Here is a 17539-nt window from a genome sequence, read left to right as displayed (position 1 = left end):
TCTCTTTCTTCTACAATGTAAAAATTAGTTTTAAATGTAAAAAATACATTTGAATGAGTAGGTGTGTTCAAACTTTTGACTGGTAGAGTATACAGTTGAAGTCGGAAGTTAACATACACTTAGGTTGGAGTCATTAAAACTTGTTTTTCAACCACTCCACAAATTTCTTGTTAACAAACTATAGTGTTGGCAAGTCGGTTAGGACATCTACTTTGTGCATGACACAAGTAATTTTTCCAACAATTGTTTACAGACAGATTATTTCACTTATAATTCACTTCATCACATTTCCAGTGGGTCAGAAGTTTACATACACTAAGTTGACTGTGCCTTTAAACCGCTTGGAAAATTCCAGAAAATGATGTCATGGCTTTAGAAGCTTCTGATAGGCTAATTGACATCATTTGAGTCAATTGGAGGTGTACCTGTGGATGTATTTCAAGGCCTACCTTCAACCTCAATGCCTCTTTGCTTGACATCATGGGAAAATCAAAAGAAATCAGCAAAGACCTCAGAAATAGAATTGTAGACCTCCACAAGTCTGGTTCATCCTTGGGAGCAATTTCCAAACGCCTGAAGGTACCACGTTCATCTGTACAAACAATAGTACGCAAGTATAAACACCATGGGACCACGCAGCCGTCATACCGCTCAGGAAGGAGACGCGTTCTGTCTGCTAGAGATTAATGTACTTTGGTGCGAAAAGTGCAAATCAATCCCAGAACAACAGCAAAGGACCTTGTGAAGATGCTGGAGGAAACAGGTGCAAAAGTATCTATTTCCACAGTAAAACAAGTCCTATATTTACATTTTAGCAGACGCTCTTATCCAGAGCGACTTACAGTTAGTGAGTGCATACATTTTTCATACTGGCCCCCCGTGGGAATTGAACCCACAACCCTGGCGTTGCAAGCGCCATGCTCTACCAACTGAGGTACAGGAGGCCTATATAAACAAGTATAAATGTATCTATATCCACAGTAAAACGAGTCCTATATCGACATAACCTGAAAGGCTGCTTAGCAAGGAAGAAGCCACTGCTCCAAAACCTCCATAAAAAAGCCAAACTACGGTTTGCAACTGCACATTGGGACAAAGATCGTACTTTTTTGAGAAATGTCCTCTGGTCTGATGAAACAAAAATATAACTGTTTGGCCATAATGACCATCGTTATGTTTGGAGGAAAAAGGGGGATGCTTGCAAGCCGAAGAACACCATCCCAACCATGAAGCACGGGGTGGCAGCATCATGCTGTGGGGGTGCTTTGCTGCAGGAGGGCCTGGTGCACTTCACAAAATAGATGGCATCATGAGGAAGGAAAATCTTATGTGGATATATTGAAGCAACATCTCAAGACATTAGTCAGGAAGTTAAAGCTTGGTCGCAAATGGGTCTTCCAAATGGAAAATGACCCCAAGCATACTTCCAAAGTTGTGGCAAAAAGACTTAAGGACAACAAAGTCAAGGTATTGGAGTGGCCATCACAAAGCCCTGACCTCAATCCTATAGAAAATGTGTGGGTAGTACTGAAAAAGCGTGTGCGAGCGAGGAGGCTTACAAACCTGACTCTGTTACACGAGATCTGTCAGGAGGAATGGGCCAAAATTCACCCAAATTATTGTGGGAAGCTTGTGGATGGCTACCCGAAACGTTTGACCCAAGTTAAACAATTTAAAGGCAATGCTACCAAATACTAATTGAGTGTATATAAACTTCTGACCCACTGGGAATGTGATGAAAGAAATAAAAGCTGAAATAAATCATTCTCTCTACTATTATTCTGACATTTCACATTCTTAAAATAAAGTGGTGATCCTAACTGACCTAAGACGGGGAATCTTTACTACGATTAAATGTCAGGAATGAAGAAAAACTGAGTTTGAATGTATTTGGTTAAGGTGTATGTAAACTTCCGACTTCAACTGTATATACATATATGAATAGATATTCCAGGTTTCAGGACTCTGATGTATCTGAAAATGTTGAACAAACATATAGCAGTGTGATTTTAATAGGATTTTATTCTCGCAGGCTGTCAGGCTGTCTAGTCACAGACGGAGGCTGTGCTTCTCTGGTCTCAGCTCTGAAGTCAAACCCCTCACACCTGAGAGAGCTGGATCTGAGTAACAATGACCTGAAGGATTCAGGAGTGAAGCTGCTCTCTGCTGGACTGAGGAATCGCCACTGTAAATTGGAGACTCTGAGGTCAGTATTCCTGTAGTTGGTCAACAAGTGATAACTGTTCACCAGATCCACATGTGTTTACCAGGCACACATAGTCCACACCATATGTGTTTGGACAGTGAAGCTTACAGTTTTACATTTGGTGCTATGCTCCATCATTTTGGATTTGAGATAGAATGTTTCATATTAGGTGACTGCATATAATGTCACCTTTTATTTGAGAGCATTTTCATACATATCTGTGTTACTGTTTACAAATGATAACACTTGATGTATCTAGTTCTTCCATTTGAAAAAGTCATAATAATTTGGACATATTCACATATATTGTATTAAAGTAGTCATAAGTTTAGTATTTGGTCCCATATTCCTTACCCACAGTGATTACATCAAGCTTGTGATTCTACAAACTTGTTGAATGCATTTGCAGTTTGTTTTGGTTGTGTTTTGGATTATTTTTTACCCAATAGAACCTGAATGGTGAATAATGTCCTGTCATTTTGGAGTCACTTCACTTGTATGGTCAGTAAGAATAGAAGATGTTTCTGAACACTTCTACATTCATGTTGACGCTACCATGATTATGAATAATCATGAATGAATCGTGAATGATGATGAATGAGAAAGTTACAGAGGAACAAGGATCATACCCCCTCTGTTATTGGTAATAGTGAGAGGTTAGCATGTTTTGTTGTAGCCTATGTAACTTTCTCACTCATTATTATTCATGATTCATTTATAATTGTTCTTAACCATATTTGTTTTAAGAAAGAAGTGTACAATCTAAACAAAACGCATGTCCCTGTCCTCTTTTTCAAGATGTGGCCGATTTAAACAGCCAGAAGACATTTTTTAATTAAGAAATGACCTTTTCTTTGATGACTTGTTGTTTCTAAATGGCTGCTGGGTAATTTGATTTGCATCGAAATCTTCGTTCGTAGGCATCAAATTGAGCGAATGCTGCGCAGGTTCACTGAGTTGCAAACCAAATGGGTATAATGGGGTGATTGTTGTCTAATCGGGTGGTCTAGCTAATGGATTTGTAGATCTGACGCAGTTGCTACCTCAGATTATGAGCCTAGCAAGTGTCATGAATGAGTTATGTAGTACCCACAGATGGCCACAGGGAGGCTCAAGAGAGCCATAAACCCATACTGTTTTTTGCCATAAGAACCATAAACCTAACATTCATTCAAATGTATTTATAATGCACTCACTGTTCACCTCGTTGTGGTCATTATTGTCGGCAAGGAATATGGGACCAAATACTAAACATTTGACTACTTTAAAACACAATAAGTGAATTGGTCAGAATACTTATGACTTCTTCAAATAGGGGGACTAGATACATAAAGTGAATTTATTTTTCTAAATGGTGAAACAGATATGTATGAAAATACCCTCAAATAAAAGGTGACATTATATACTGTCACCTCATATGAAACATTTGTTTTAAAATCCAAAATGCTGGAGTACAGAGCCACATTTCAAATGTTAGCTTAACTGTCAAAATAGATATGGTGTGGACTGTATACTCAATACAATCTAAATCTGATACCTCACTTTCTGTCTTTTGACTGATACTGCTTTTTAAACTGCTCTGGTCAGTCTACTCAAATATTTGTACTATACATGTTTCTGTCTACACACAATATTATGATAATTTCTAATAATGATACATTAATTTATGAATAGATATGGCAGGTTTCAGGACTCTGATGTATATGAATATGTTGAAAAAATATACTGCCACTATTTTCACCACCAACGAATAGCAGTGTGGTTTTAATATGATTTGACTCTTTGCAGGCTGTCAGGTTGTCTAGTCAAAGAGGAAGGCTGTGCTTCTCTGGCCTCAGCTCTGAAGTTAAACCCCTCACACCTGAGAGAGCTGGACCTGAGCTACAATCACCCAGGATACTCAGGAGTCAGACTGCTCTCTGCTGGACTGGAGGATCCACACTGCAGACTGGAGAAACTCAAGTATGTAGAGGGTTTATGTCAATGTTCATATTAAGACAAACATTCTGACCACCACTTGGACTAAGTTATATAAAGACTGTGAAAGACTGTGTGTGTGTGTGTGTGTGTGTGTGTGTGTGTGTGTGTGTGTGTGTGTGTGTGTGTGTGTGTGTGTGTGTGTGTATGTGTGTGTTTGTGTTCTGTGTGTGCACGTGTATCAGTACACACACAGAACACACACACACACAAATGCACACACACACAGACTGGACACACACACACACTGGACACACACACACACACACATACACACTGGACACACACACACACACACACACATACACACTGGACACACACACACACTGGACACACCAACACACACTTGACTCACACACGCTGGACACACACACAGGACACACACACACACACACACATACACTGGAAACACTTACACACTGGACACACACACAAACTGGACACACACACACACACACACACTCACACACACTAGGATTCATTTAGTAGTGTTTAGAAACATGTTATCTACTCACTTAGACAGAAGATGAATCTAGTCATCATCCACCATTCAGTTACTATCGGGCAAAACATAACCCAAAACACATCCAAAACAAACTGTAAATGCAACCAACGAGTTTGGGACCAAATACTGAACTTTTGACTACTTTAATACACTATAAGTGAATTTGTCAGAATACTTATGAATTCTTCAAATAGGGGGACTAGATACATAAAGTGCTTTCATTTCTAAATGTTGAAACAGATATGTATGAAAATACCCTCAAATAAAAGGTGACATTATATACTGTCACCTCATATGAAACATTTGATCTCAAATCCAAAATGCTGGAGTATAGAGCCACATTTAAAATGTTAGCTTCACTGTCAAACTAGATATGGTGTGGACTGTATACTCAATACAATCTAAATCTGATACCTCACTGTCTGTCTTTGGACTGATACTGCTTTTTAAACTGCTCTGGTCAGTCTACTCAAATATTTGTACTATACATGTTTCTATCTACAAGCAACATTATGATAATTTGTCATATCTAATAATGATACATTCATTCATTTATGAATAGATATGTTAAGTTTCAGGACACTGATATATCTGAAAATGTTGAAAAAATATACTGCCACTATTTTCAGCACCAAAGAATAGCAGTGTGGTTTTAATATGATTTGACTCTGTCCAGGCTGTCAGGCTGTCTAGTCAGAGAGAAAGGCTGTGCTTCTCTGGTCTCAGCTCTGAAGTCAAACCCCTCACACCTGAGAGAGCTGGATCTGAGTATCAATGACCTGAAGGATTCAGGAGTGAAGCTGCTCTCTGCTGTCCTGGGGAATCCCCACTGTAAACTGGAGACACTGAGGTCAGTATTCCTGTAGTTGGTCAACAAGTGATAACTGTTCACCAGATCCACATGTGTTTACCAGGCACACATAGTCCAGACCATATGTGTTTGGACAGTGAAGCTTACAGTTTTACATTTGGTGCTATGCTCCATCATTTTGGATTTGAGATATCATGTTTCATATTAGGTGACAGTACAGAATGTCGCCTTTTATTTGAGAGTATTTTCTTACATATCTGTGTTACTGTTTAGAAATGAAATCACTTTTTGTATCTAGTTCTTCCATTTGAAAAAGTCATAATAATTTGGACATATTCACTTATATTGTATTAAAGTAGTCATAAGTTTAGTATTTGGTCCCATATTCCTTACCCACAGTGATTACATCAAGCTTGTGATTCTACAAACTTGTTGAATGCATTTGCAGTTTGTCTTGGTTGTGTTTTGGATGATGTTTTTCCCAATAGAAACTGAATGGTGAATAATGTCCTGTCATTTTTACTATACATTTTTCTCTCTACACACAATATTATGATTTTTTTCTAATAATGATATATATATGGCAGGTTTCAGGACACTGATATATCTGAAAATGTTTAAATAATATACTGCCACATTTTTCACCACCAAAGAATAGCAGTGTGATTTTAATATGATTTGACTCTTTGCAGGCTGTCAGGCTGTCTAGTCACAGAGGAAGGCTGTGCTTCTCTGGTCTCAGCTCTGAAGTCAAACCCCTCACACCTGAGAGAGCTGGACCTGAGCTACAATGACATGAAGGATTCAGGAGTGAAGCTGCTCTCTGCTGGACTGTGGAATCCCCACTGTAAACTGGAGACTCTGAGGTCAGTATTCCTGTATCACTCAATGAACACACACACTCTGGACACACACTGGACACACACACACACAGGATACCCACACTATACACACACACACACTGGACACACACACACTAGACACACACACAAACACACACACTGGACACACACTCATTGGACAACACACACACACACACACTGGACACACACACAAACACACACTGGACACACACACATACACACACACACTGGAGACACACACACATGCAATGATTAATTTAGTAGTGTTTAGAAACATGTTATCTACTGTTAATAATTATACATTCATTCATTTATATACAGTACCAGTCAAACGTTTGGACACACATACTCTTTCAAGGGTTTTTCTTTATTTTTACTATTTTTTACATTGTAGAATAACAGTGAAAACATCAAAACTTTGAAATAACACATATGGAATCATGTAGTAACCAAAGAAGTGTTCAACAAATTAAAATATGTTTTATATTTGAGATTCTTCAAATAGCCACCCTTTGCCTTGATGACAGCTTTGCACACTCTTGGCATTCTCTCAACCAGCTTCACCTGGAATGCTTTTCCAACGGTCTTGAAGGAGTTCCCACATATGCTGAGCACTTGTTGGCTGCTTTTCCTTCACTCTGCGTTCCAACTCATCCCAAACAATCTCAATTGGGTTGAGGTCGGGTGATTGTGGAGGCCAGGTCATCTTATGCAGCACTCCATCACTCTCCTTGGTCAGATAGCCCTTACACAGCCTGGAGGTGTGTTGGGTCATTGTCCTGTTGAAAAACAATTGATAGTCCCACTAAGCGCAAACCAGATGGGATGGCTTATCGCTGCAGAACGCTGTGGTAGCCATGCTGGTTAAGTGTGCCTTGAATTCTAAATAATTCACAGACAGTGTCACCAGCAAAGCACCCCCACACCATAACACCTCCTCCTCCATGCTTTACGGTGGGAACTACACATGCAGATATCATCCGTTCACCCACACCGCGTCTCACAAATACACGGCGGTTGGAACCAAATATCTCAAATTTGGACCCATCAGACCAAAGGACAGATTTCCACCGGTCTAATGTCCATTGCTAATGTTTCATGGCCAAAGCAAGTCTCTTTCTTCTACAATGTAAAAATTAGTTTTAAATGTAAAAAATACATTTGAATGAGTAGGTGTGTTCAAACTTTTGACTGGTAGAGTATACAGTTGAAGTCGGAAGTTAACATACACTTAGGTTGGAGTCATTAAAACTTGTTTTTCAACCACTCCACACATTTCTTGTTAACAAACTATAGTGTTGGCAAGTCGGTTAGGACATCTACTTTGTGCATGACACAAGTAATTTTTCCAACAATTGTTTACAGACAGATTATTTCACTTATAATTCACTTCATCACAATTCCAGTGGGTCAGAAGTTTACATACACTACGTTGACTGTGCCTTTAAACAGCTTGGAAAATTCCAGAAAATGATGTCATGGCTTTAGAAGCTTCTGATAGGCTAATTGACATCATTTGAGTCAATTGGAGGTGTACCTGTGGATGTATTTCAAGGCCTACCTTCAACCTCAATGCCTCTTTGCTTGACATCATGGGAAAATCAAAAGAAATCAGCAAAGACCTCAGAAATAGAATTGTAGACCTCCACAAGTCTGGTTCATCCTTGGGAGCAATTTCCAAACGCCTGAAGGTACCACGTTCATCTGTACAAACAATAGTACGCAAGTATTAACACCATGGGACCATGCTGCCGTCATACTGCTCAGGAAGGTGATGTGTTCTGTCTCCTAGAGATTAACGTACTTTGGTGCGAAAAGTGCAAATCAATCCCAGAACAACTGCAAAGGACCTTGTGAAGATGCTGGAGGAAACAGGTACAAAAGTATCTATTTCCACAGTAAAACAAGTCCTATATTTACATTTTAGCAGACGCTCTTATCCAGAGCGACTTACAGTTAGTGAGTGCATACATTTTTCATACTGGCCCCCCGTGGGAATCGAACCCACAACCCTGGCGTTGCAAGCGCCATGCTCTACCAACTGAGGTACAGGAGGCCTATATAAACAGGTATAAATGTATCTATATCCACAGTAAAACGAGTCCTATATCGACATAACCTGAAAGGCTGCTCAGCAAGGAAGAAGCCACTGCTCCAAAACCTCCATAAAAAAGCCAAACTACGGTTTGCAACTGCACATTGGGACAAAGATCGTACTTTTTTGAGAAATGTCCTCTGGTCTGATGAAACAAAAATATAACTGTTTGGCCATAATGACCATCGTTATGTTTGGAGGAAAAAGGGGGATGCTTGCAAGCCGAAGAACACCATCCCAACCATGAAGCACGGGGGTGGCATTATCATGCTGTGGGGATGCTTTGCTGCAGGAGGGCCTGGTGCACTTCACAAAATAGATGGCATCATGAGGAAGGAAAATATTATGTGGATATATTGAAGCAACATCTCAAGACATTAGTCAGGAAGTTAAAGCTTGGTCGCAAATGGGTCTTCCAAATGGAAAATGACCCCAAGCATACTTCCAAAGTTGTGGCAAAATGGCTTAAGGACAACAAAGTCAAGGTATTGGAGTGGCCATCACAAAGCCCTGACCTCAATCCTATAGAAAATGTGTGGGCAGGAATGAAAAAGCGTGTGCGAGCAAGGAGGCTTACCAACCTGACTCAGTTACACCAGCTCTGTCAGGAGGAATGGGCCAAAATTCACCCAAATTATTGTGGGAAGCTTGTGGATGGCTACCCGAAACGTTTGACCCAAGTTAAACAATTTAAAGGCAATGCTACCAAATACTAATTGAGTGTATATAAACTTCTGACCCACTGGGAATGTGATGAAAGAAATAAAAGCTGAAATAAATCATTCTCTCTACTATTATTCTGACATTTCACATTCTTAAAATAAAGTGGTGATCCTAACTGACCTAAGACAGGGAATCTTTACTACGATTAAATGTCAGGAATGATGAAAAACTGATTTTGAATGTATTTGGTTAAGGTGTATGTAAACTTCCGACTTCAACTGTATATACATTTATGAATAGATATTCCAGGTTTCAGGACTCTGATGTATCTGAAAATGTTGAACAAACATATAGCAGTGTGATTTTAATAGGATTTTATTCTCGCAGGCTGTCAGGCTGTCTAGTCACAGACGGAGGCTGTGCTTCTCTGGTCTCAGCTCTGAAGTCAAACCCCTCACACCTGAGAGAGCTGGACCTGAGTAACAATCACCCAGGAGACTCAGGATTCAGACTGCTCTCTGCTGTACTGGGGGATCCACACTGTAAACTGGAGACTCTGAGGTCAGTATTCCTGTAGTTGGTCAACAAGTGATAACTGTTCACCAGATCCACATGTGTTTACCAGGCACACATAGTCCACACCATATGTGTTTGGACAGTGAAGCTTACAGTTTTAAATTTGGTGCTATGCTCCATCATTTTGGATTTCAGATAGAATGTTTCATATTAGGTGACAGTATATAATGTCACCTTTTATTTGATGATATTTTCATACATATCTGTGTTACTGTTTAAAAATGAAATAACTTTATGTATCTAGTTCTCCCATTTGAAAAAGTCGTAATAATTTGGACATATTCACTTATATTTTATTAAAGTAGTCATAAGTTTAGTATTTGGTCCCATATTCCTTTCCCACAGTGATTACATCAAGCCTTTGATTCTACAAACTTGTTGAATGCATTTGCAGTTTCTCTTGGTTGTGTTTTGGATGATGTTTTTCCCAATATAAACTGAATGGTGAATAATGTCCTGTCATTTTGGAGTCACTTCACTTGTATTGTCAGTAAGAATAGAAGATGTTTCTGAACACTTCTACATTCATGTGGATGCTACTATGATTATGAATAATCATGAATGAATTGTGAATGATGATGAATGAGAAAGTTACAGAGGCACAAGGATCATACCCCCTCTGTTATTGGTAATGGTGAGAGGTTAGCATGTTTTGTTGTAGCCTCTGTAACTTTCTCATTCATTATTATTCATGATTCATTCATGATTTTTCTTAATCATGGCATTATCAGGATTGATTTAGTAGTGTTTAGAAACATGTTATCTACTCACTTAGACAGAAAATTACTCTAGTCATCATCCACCATTCAGTTACTATTGGACAAAATATAACCCAAAACAAACTGCAAATGCAACCAATGAGTTTGGGACCAAATACTATATTTTTGACTACTTTAATACACTATAAGTGAATTGGTCCGAATACTTATAACTTCTTCAAATAGGGGGACTAGACACATAAAGTGCTTTCATTTCTAAACGGTGAAACAGATATGTATGAACATACCCTCAAATAAAAGGTGACATTATATCCTGTCACCTCATATGAAACATTTGATCTCAAATCCAAACTGCTGGAGTACAGAGACACATGTAAAATGTTATCTTCAATGTCAAAATAGATATGGTGTGGAATTTATACCCATAAGTGTAAAATGTCTTAATTCTCAGCACTTATCCGACCAATTTTCTTCTCTGAGACACTTTGTGGATATGGGCCCAGATCTCAAAATATTTTTACAAAAAAACGTAGAATGTTTGCTTTACATAATTTAATAAATGAATATTATTTATGTAAGCCACTGTAAAGACTTGGGTTAGTTTATTGTGTGGCACTGCTCATGTCCGCGTTCTGGAACTGTCCGCGTCCCCGTACAGAACTGTCCGCGTCCACGTACGGTTTGGCGCCAAGCATATCGTCCAGTTACACGAAGAGTGGGCTGAGGTGATGTTGGGGAACAACGACGGAGTTCGTTACAGTGTTGAGACACCGAAGTTTATTGTTCAATTAGCTTTTGGTCAGTGACAGTATGAGTGTAGCCAGATCCTTTTCACTCGCTATCCTTGTTTCATCTTGTGGTTCACCGGATTCTTCATCATCCTCGAGGGACAGACGAACGACCTGCTAGTTAGCCAAGCTAGTCGGTACAGCTAGCTAAGCTAGCTACTCTACCAGCAGCATCCTAGTTATCCTAGCTACCACTACATCATCACCGGCTGCCTGCATTTCTTGTGGACCGATGGAGCTCCCTGGTTGTTTCTTCCACCTGTTAAATACCGTGGAGGGCTTCTCCCTCTCTCGTTGACGGATGCTGGCTACCTACCATCCCTCTGTCCGGTTATCCTCTCTTCACTAGATGGACGGTAACTTTAGTGTTTAACCCCTCTGTGTCCAAGGACCAAACTTTTGAAAATAATTTTTTTAACGCTTTTTTTCTGAGAAAAACTAGTTCATTGCATTCGCCATGGAGGCCAGTTTCATAATATTACCTTCTGTCCCTGGTTATGAAGTAATCGCGAAAAAAAAGGCCTTATGTTTGGGTATTTTTCACCCTGCCAGCTCCTATTAGTTCTATTGAGCTCCGTGACACCGACTCGCCTTCAGAACGTTCTATTCCCAGCCCATTGTTCTGCGTCACAATGCCAGCTTCACTATTGTTATCAATGAGACCTGCCTGCGTTAACCCTGTAGGTTTACCTCAGGTAACTTATTATTAACAAGGTTATGGCTACTTGGTGAGCGTTAACCCTGTAGGTTTACCTCAGGTAACTTATTATTAACAAGGTTATGGCTACTTGGTGAGCGTTAACCCTGTAGGTTAACCTCAAGTAACTTATTATTAACAAGGTTACGGCTACTTGGTGAGCGTTAACCCTGTAGGTTAACCTCAAGTAACTTATTATTAACAAGGTTACGGCTACTTGGTGAGCGTTAACCCTGTAGGTTTACCTCAGGTAACTTATTATTAACAAGGTTACGGTTAACCCTGTAGGTTTACCTCAGGTAACTTATTATTAACAAGGTTACGGCTACTTGGTGAGCGTTAACCCTGTAAGTTTACCTCAGGTAACTTATTATTAACAAGATCACGGCTACTTGGTGAGTGTTAACCCTGTAGGTTTACCTCAGGTAACTTATTATTACCAAGGTTACAGCTACTTGGTGAGCGTTAACCCTGTAGGTTTACCTCAGGTAACTTATTATTACCAAGGTTACGGCTACTTGGTGAGCGTTAACCCTGTAGGTTTACCTCAAGTAACTTATGATTAACAAGGTTACGGCTACTTGGTGAGCATTGACCCTGTAGGTTTACCTCAGGTAACTTATTATTAACAAGGTTACAGCTACTTGGTGAGCGTTAACCCTGTATGTTTACCTCAGGTAACTTATTATTAACAAGGTTACGGCTACTTGGTGAGCGTTAACCCTGTAGGTTTACCTCAGGTAACTTATTATTAACAAGGTTACGGCTACTTGGTGAGCGTTAACCCTGTATGTTTACCTCAGGTAACTTATTATTAACAAGGTTACGGCTACTTGGTGAGCGTTAACCCTGTAGGTTTACCTCAGGTAACTTATTATTAACAAGGTTACGGCTACTTGGTGAGCGTGCACACTGTTCACCTGAGTACATGTTGTGGTCACCAATAGTGAGGTGAGACACAGTTTAAGAAGCGATGGCTGGCGGATATCCATCAAATATTAAAAATGTTTTGGTCATGGTTAACCATATTTGTTTTAAGAAAGAAGTGTACAATCTAAACAAAACGCATGTCCCTGTCCTCTTTTTCAAGATGTGGTCGATTTAAACAGCCAGAAGACATTTCTTAATTAAGAAATAACAATTTATTTGACGACTTGTTGTTTCTAAATGACTGCTGGGTAATTTGAAATGCATCTAAATATTCGTTCATAGGCATCAAATTGATGCAATGCTGCGCAGGTTCACTGAGTTGCAAACCAAATGGATATAATGGGGTGATTGTTGTCTAATCGGGTGGTCTAGCGAATGGATTTGTAGATCTGATGCAGTTGCTACCTCAGATTATGAGCCTAGCAAGTCTCATGAATGAGTTATGTAGTACCCACAGATGGCCACAGGGAGGCTCAAGAGAGCCATAAACCCATACTGTTTTTTGCCATAAGAACCATAAACCTAACATTCATTCAAATGTATTTATAATGCACTCACTGTTCACCTCGTTGTGGTCATTATTGTCGGCAAGGAATATGGGACCAAATACTAAACATTTGACTACTTTAAAACACAATAAGTGAATTGGTCAGAATACTTATGACTTCTTCAAATAGGGGGACTAGATACATAAAGTGAATTTATTTTTCTAAATGGTGAAACAGATATGTATGAAAATACCCTCAAATAAAAGGTGACATTATATACTGTCACCTCATATGAAACATTTGTTTTAAAATCCAAAATGCTGGAGTACAGAGCCACATTTCAAATGTTAGCTTAACTGTCAAAATAGATATGGTGTGGACTGTATACTCAATACAATCTAAATCTGAAACCTCACTGTCTGTCTTTTGACTGATACTGCTTTTTAAACTGCTCTGGTCAGTCTACTCAAATATTTGTACTATACATGTTTCTGTCTACACACAATATTATGATAATTTCTAATAATGATACATTCATTTATGAATAGATATGGCAGGTTTCAGGACTCTGATGTATCTGAATATGTTGAAAAAATATACTGCCACTATTTTCACCACCAACGAATAGCAGTGTGGTTTTAATATGATTTGACTCTTTGCAGGCTGTCAGGCTGTCTAGTCACAGAGGAAGGCTGTGCTTCTCTGGTCTCAGCTCTGAAGTCAAACCCCTCACACCTGAGAGAGCTGGACCTGAGCTACAATCACCCAGGAGACTCAGGAGTCAGACTGCTCTCTGCTGGACTGAAGGATCCACACTGCAGACTGGAGAAACTCAAGTATGTAGAGGGTTTATGTCAATGTTCATATCAGACATGTTGGAGTTATCAGGCTAGTTAAGACAAACATTCTGACCACCACTTGGACTAAGTTATATAAAGACTGTGTTTGTGTGTGTGTGTGTGTGTGTGTGTGTCCAGTGTGTGTGTGTGTTTTATTTGTGTCCCTGAAATAAAAGGTGACAATATATACTGTCACCACATATGAAACATTTGGTCTCAAATCCTAAATGTATAGAGCCACATTTAAAATGTTAGCTTCACTGTCAAAATAGATATGGTGTGGACTGGATACTGAATACAATCTAAATATGATACCTCACTGTCTGTCTTTTGACTGATACTGCTTTTTAAACTGCTCTGGTCAATCTACTCAAATATTTGTACTATACATGTTTCTGTCTACAAGAAACATTATGATAATTTGTCATTTCAAGTAATGAAACATTCATTCATTTATGAATAGATATGTTAAGTTTCAGGACACTGATATATCTGAAAATGTTGAAAAAATATACTGCCACTAATTTCACCACCAAAGAATATCAGTGTGATTTTACTTGATGATTGTACTTTTGCAGGCTGTCAGGCTGTCTAGTCACAGAGGAAGGCTGTGCTTCTCTGGTCTCAGCTCTGAAGTCAAACCCCTCACACCTGAGAGAGCTGGATCTGAGTAACAATGACCTGAAGGATTCAGCAGTGAAGCTGCTCTCTGCTGGACTGGGGAATCCCCACTGTAAACTGGAGACTCTGAGGTCAGTATTCCTGTAGTTGGTCAACAAGTGATAACTGTTCACCAAATCCACATGTGTTTACCAGGAACACATAGTCCACACCATATGTGTTTGGACAGTGAAGCTTACAGTTTTACATTTGGTGCTATGCTCCAGCATTTTGGATTTGAGATATAATCTTTCATATTAGGTGACAGTACAGAATGTCACCTTTTATTTGAGGATATTTTCATACATATCTGTGTTACTTTTTAGAAATGAAAGCACTTTTTGTATCTAGTTCTCCCATTTGAAAAAGTCTTAATAATTTGGACATATTCACATATATTGTATTAAAGTAGTCATAAGTTTAGTATTTGGTCCCATATTCCTTACCTGCAGTGATTACATCAAGCTTGTGATTCTATAAACTTGTTGAATACATTTGCAGTTTGTTTTGGTTCACACACACTGGACACACTCACACACTGGACACACTCACACACTGGACACACACACACTGGACACACTCACACACTGGACACACACTGGACACACACACACACTGGACACACACACACTGGACACACACACACACTTGACACACACTGGACACACACGCACACACATTTGACACACAAACTGGACACCCACTCAACCTGGACACACACACACACACACACACACACTGGACACACACACACACACTGGACACACTCACACTGGACAAACAAACACACACTAGGATTAATTTAGTCAAAAGTTTAGTATTTGGTCCCATATTCCTTACCCACAGTGATTACATCAAGCTTGTGATTCTACAAACTTGTTTAATGCATTTGCAGTTTGTCTTGGTTGTGTTTTGGATGATGTTTTTCCCAATAGAAACTGAATGGTGAATAATGTCCTGTCATTTTGGAGTCACTTCACTTGTATTGTCAGTAAGAATAGAAGATGTTTCTGAACACTTCTACATTCATGTGGATGCTACTATGATTATGAATAATCATGAATAAATCGTGAGTGATGATGAATGAGAAAGTTACAGAGGAACAAGGATCATACCCCCTCTGTTATTGGTAATGGTGAGAGGTTAGGATGTTTTGTTGTTGCCTCTGTAACTTTCTCACTCATTATTATTCATGATTCATTCATGATTTTTCTTTATCATGGCATCATCAGGATTAATTTAGTAGTGTTTAGAAACATGTTATCTACTCACTTAGACAGAAAATTACTCCAGTCATCATCCACCATTCAGTTACTATCGGGCAAAACATAACCCAAAACACAACCAAAACAAACTGCAAATGCAACCAACGAGTTTGAGACCAAATACTCAACTTTTGGCTACTTTAATACACTATAAGTGAATTGGTCAGAATACGTTTGACTTCTTCAAATGGGGGGACTAGATACATAAAGTGCTTTCATTTATAAACGGTGAAACAGATATGAATGAAAATATCCTCTTTTAAAAGGTGACATTATATACTGTCACCTCATATGAAACATTTGATCTCAAATCCAAAATGCTGGAGTACAGAGCCACATTTAAAATGTTAGCTTCACTGTCAAAATAGATATGGTGTGGACTGTATACTCAATACAATATAAATATGATACCTCACTGTCTGTCTTTTGACTGATACTGCTTTTTAAACTGCTCTGGTCAGTCTACTCAAATATTTGTACCATACATGTTTCTCTCTACACACAATATTATGATTTTTTCTAATAATAATATATATATGGCAGGTTTCAGGACACTGGTATAAATGAAAATGTTGAAAAAATAAACTGCCACTATTTTCACCTCCAAAGACTAGCAGTGTGGTTTTAATATAATTATTTGCAGGCTGTCAGGCTGTCTAGTCACAGAGGAAGGCTGTGCTTCTCTGGTCTCAGCTCTGAAGTCAAACCCCTCACACCTGAGAGAGCTGGATCTGAGTAACAATGACCTGAAGGATTCAGGAGTGAAGCTGCTCTCTGCTGGACTGGGGAATCCCCACTGTAAACTGGAGACTCTGAGGTCAGTGTTCCTGTAGTGGTCAACAAGTGATAACTGTTCACCAGATCCACATGTGTTTACCAGGCACACATAGTCCACATCATATGTGTTTGAACAGTGAAGCTTACAGTTTTACATTTGGTGCTATGCTCCATCATTTTGGATTTGAGATAGAATGTTTCATATTAGGTGACTGCATATAATGTCACCTTTTATTTGAGAGCATTTTCATACATATCTGTGTTACTGTTTACAAATGAAAACACTTTATGTGTCTAGTTCTTCCATTTGAAAAAGTCATAATAATTTGGACATACTCACTTATATTGTATTAAAGTAGTCATAAGTTTAGTATTTGGTCCCATATTCTTTGCCTACAGTGATAACATCAAGCTTGTGATTCTACAAACTTGTTGAATGCATTTGCAGTTTGTCTTGGTTGTGTTTTGGATGATGTTTTTCCCAATAGAAACTGAATGGTGAATAATGTCCTTTCATTTTGGAGTCACTTCACTTGTATTGTCAGTAAGAATAGAAGATGTTTCTGAACACTTCTACATTCATGTGGATGCTACCATGATTATGAATAATCATGAATGAATCGTGAATGATGATGAATGAGAAAGTTACAGAGGAACAAGGATCATACCCCCTCTGTTAT

At 38.9% G+C, this 17539-nt stretch overlaps 1 protein-coding gene across 1 annotated transcript in view; it reads left to right on the top strand.

Annotated features, from left to right (window-relative positions):
• Positions 1 to 17539, top strand: part of LOC311120366 (NACHT, LRR and PYD domains-containing protein 12-like) — a gene marked incomplete at its 3' end in the record, with an annotated part of 34373 nt that overhangs the window by 14229 nt on the left and 2605 nt on the right. The window contains exons 9-17 of the mRNA XM_084194977.1: positions 2033 to 2210; positions 4080 to 4160; positions 5507 to 5538; positions 6192 to 6288; positions 9608 to 9681; positions 13981 to 14119; positions 14430 to 14434; positions 14736 to 14909; positions 16726 to 16899. Of these exons, the coding sequence (XP_084051103.1) occupies positions 2033 to 2210; positions 4080 to 4160; positions 5507 to 5538; positions 6192 to 6288; positions 9608 to 9681; positions 13981 to 14119; positions 14430 to 14434; positions 14736 to 14909; positions 16726 to 16899 (954 nt within the window). The remainder of the gene's footprint in view (positions 1 to 2032; positions 2211 to 4079; positions 4161 to 5506; positions 5539 to 6191; positions 6289 to 9607; positions 9682 to 13980; positions 14120 to 14429; positions 14435 to 14735; positions 14910 to 16725; positions 16900 to 17539) is intronic.

Source organism: Coregonus lavaretus, assembly GCF_964263955.1.
Source record: "Coregonus lavaretus genome assembly, contig: HAP1_SCAFFOLD_280, whole genome shotgun sequence".
NCBI classification, from domain to species: Eukaryota; Metazoa; Chordata; class Actinopteri; order Salmoniformes; family Salmonidae; genus Coregonus; species Coregonus lavaretus.
Note: the sequence above shows the minus strand (reverse complement) of the source record. Positions and strands in the feature narration are given on the sequence as shown.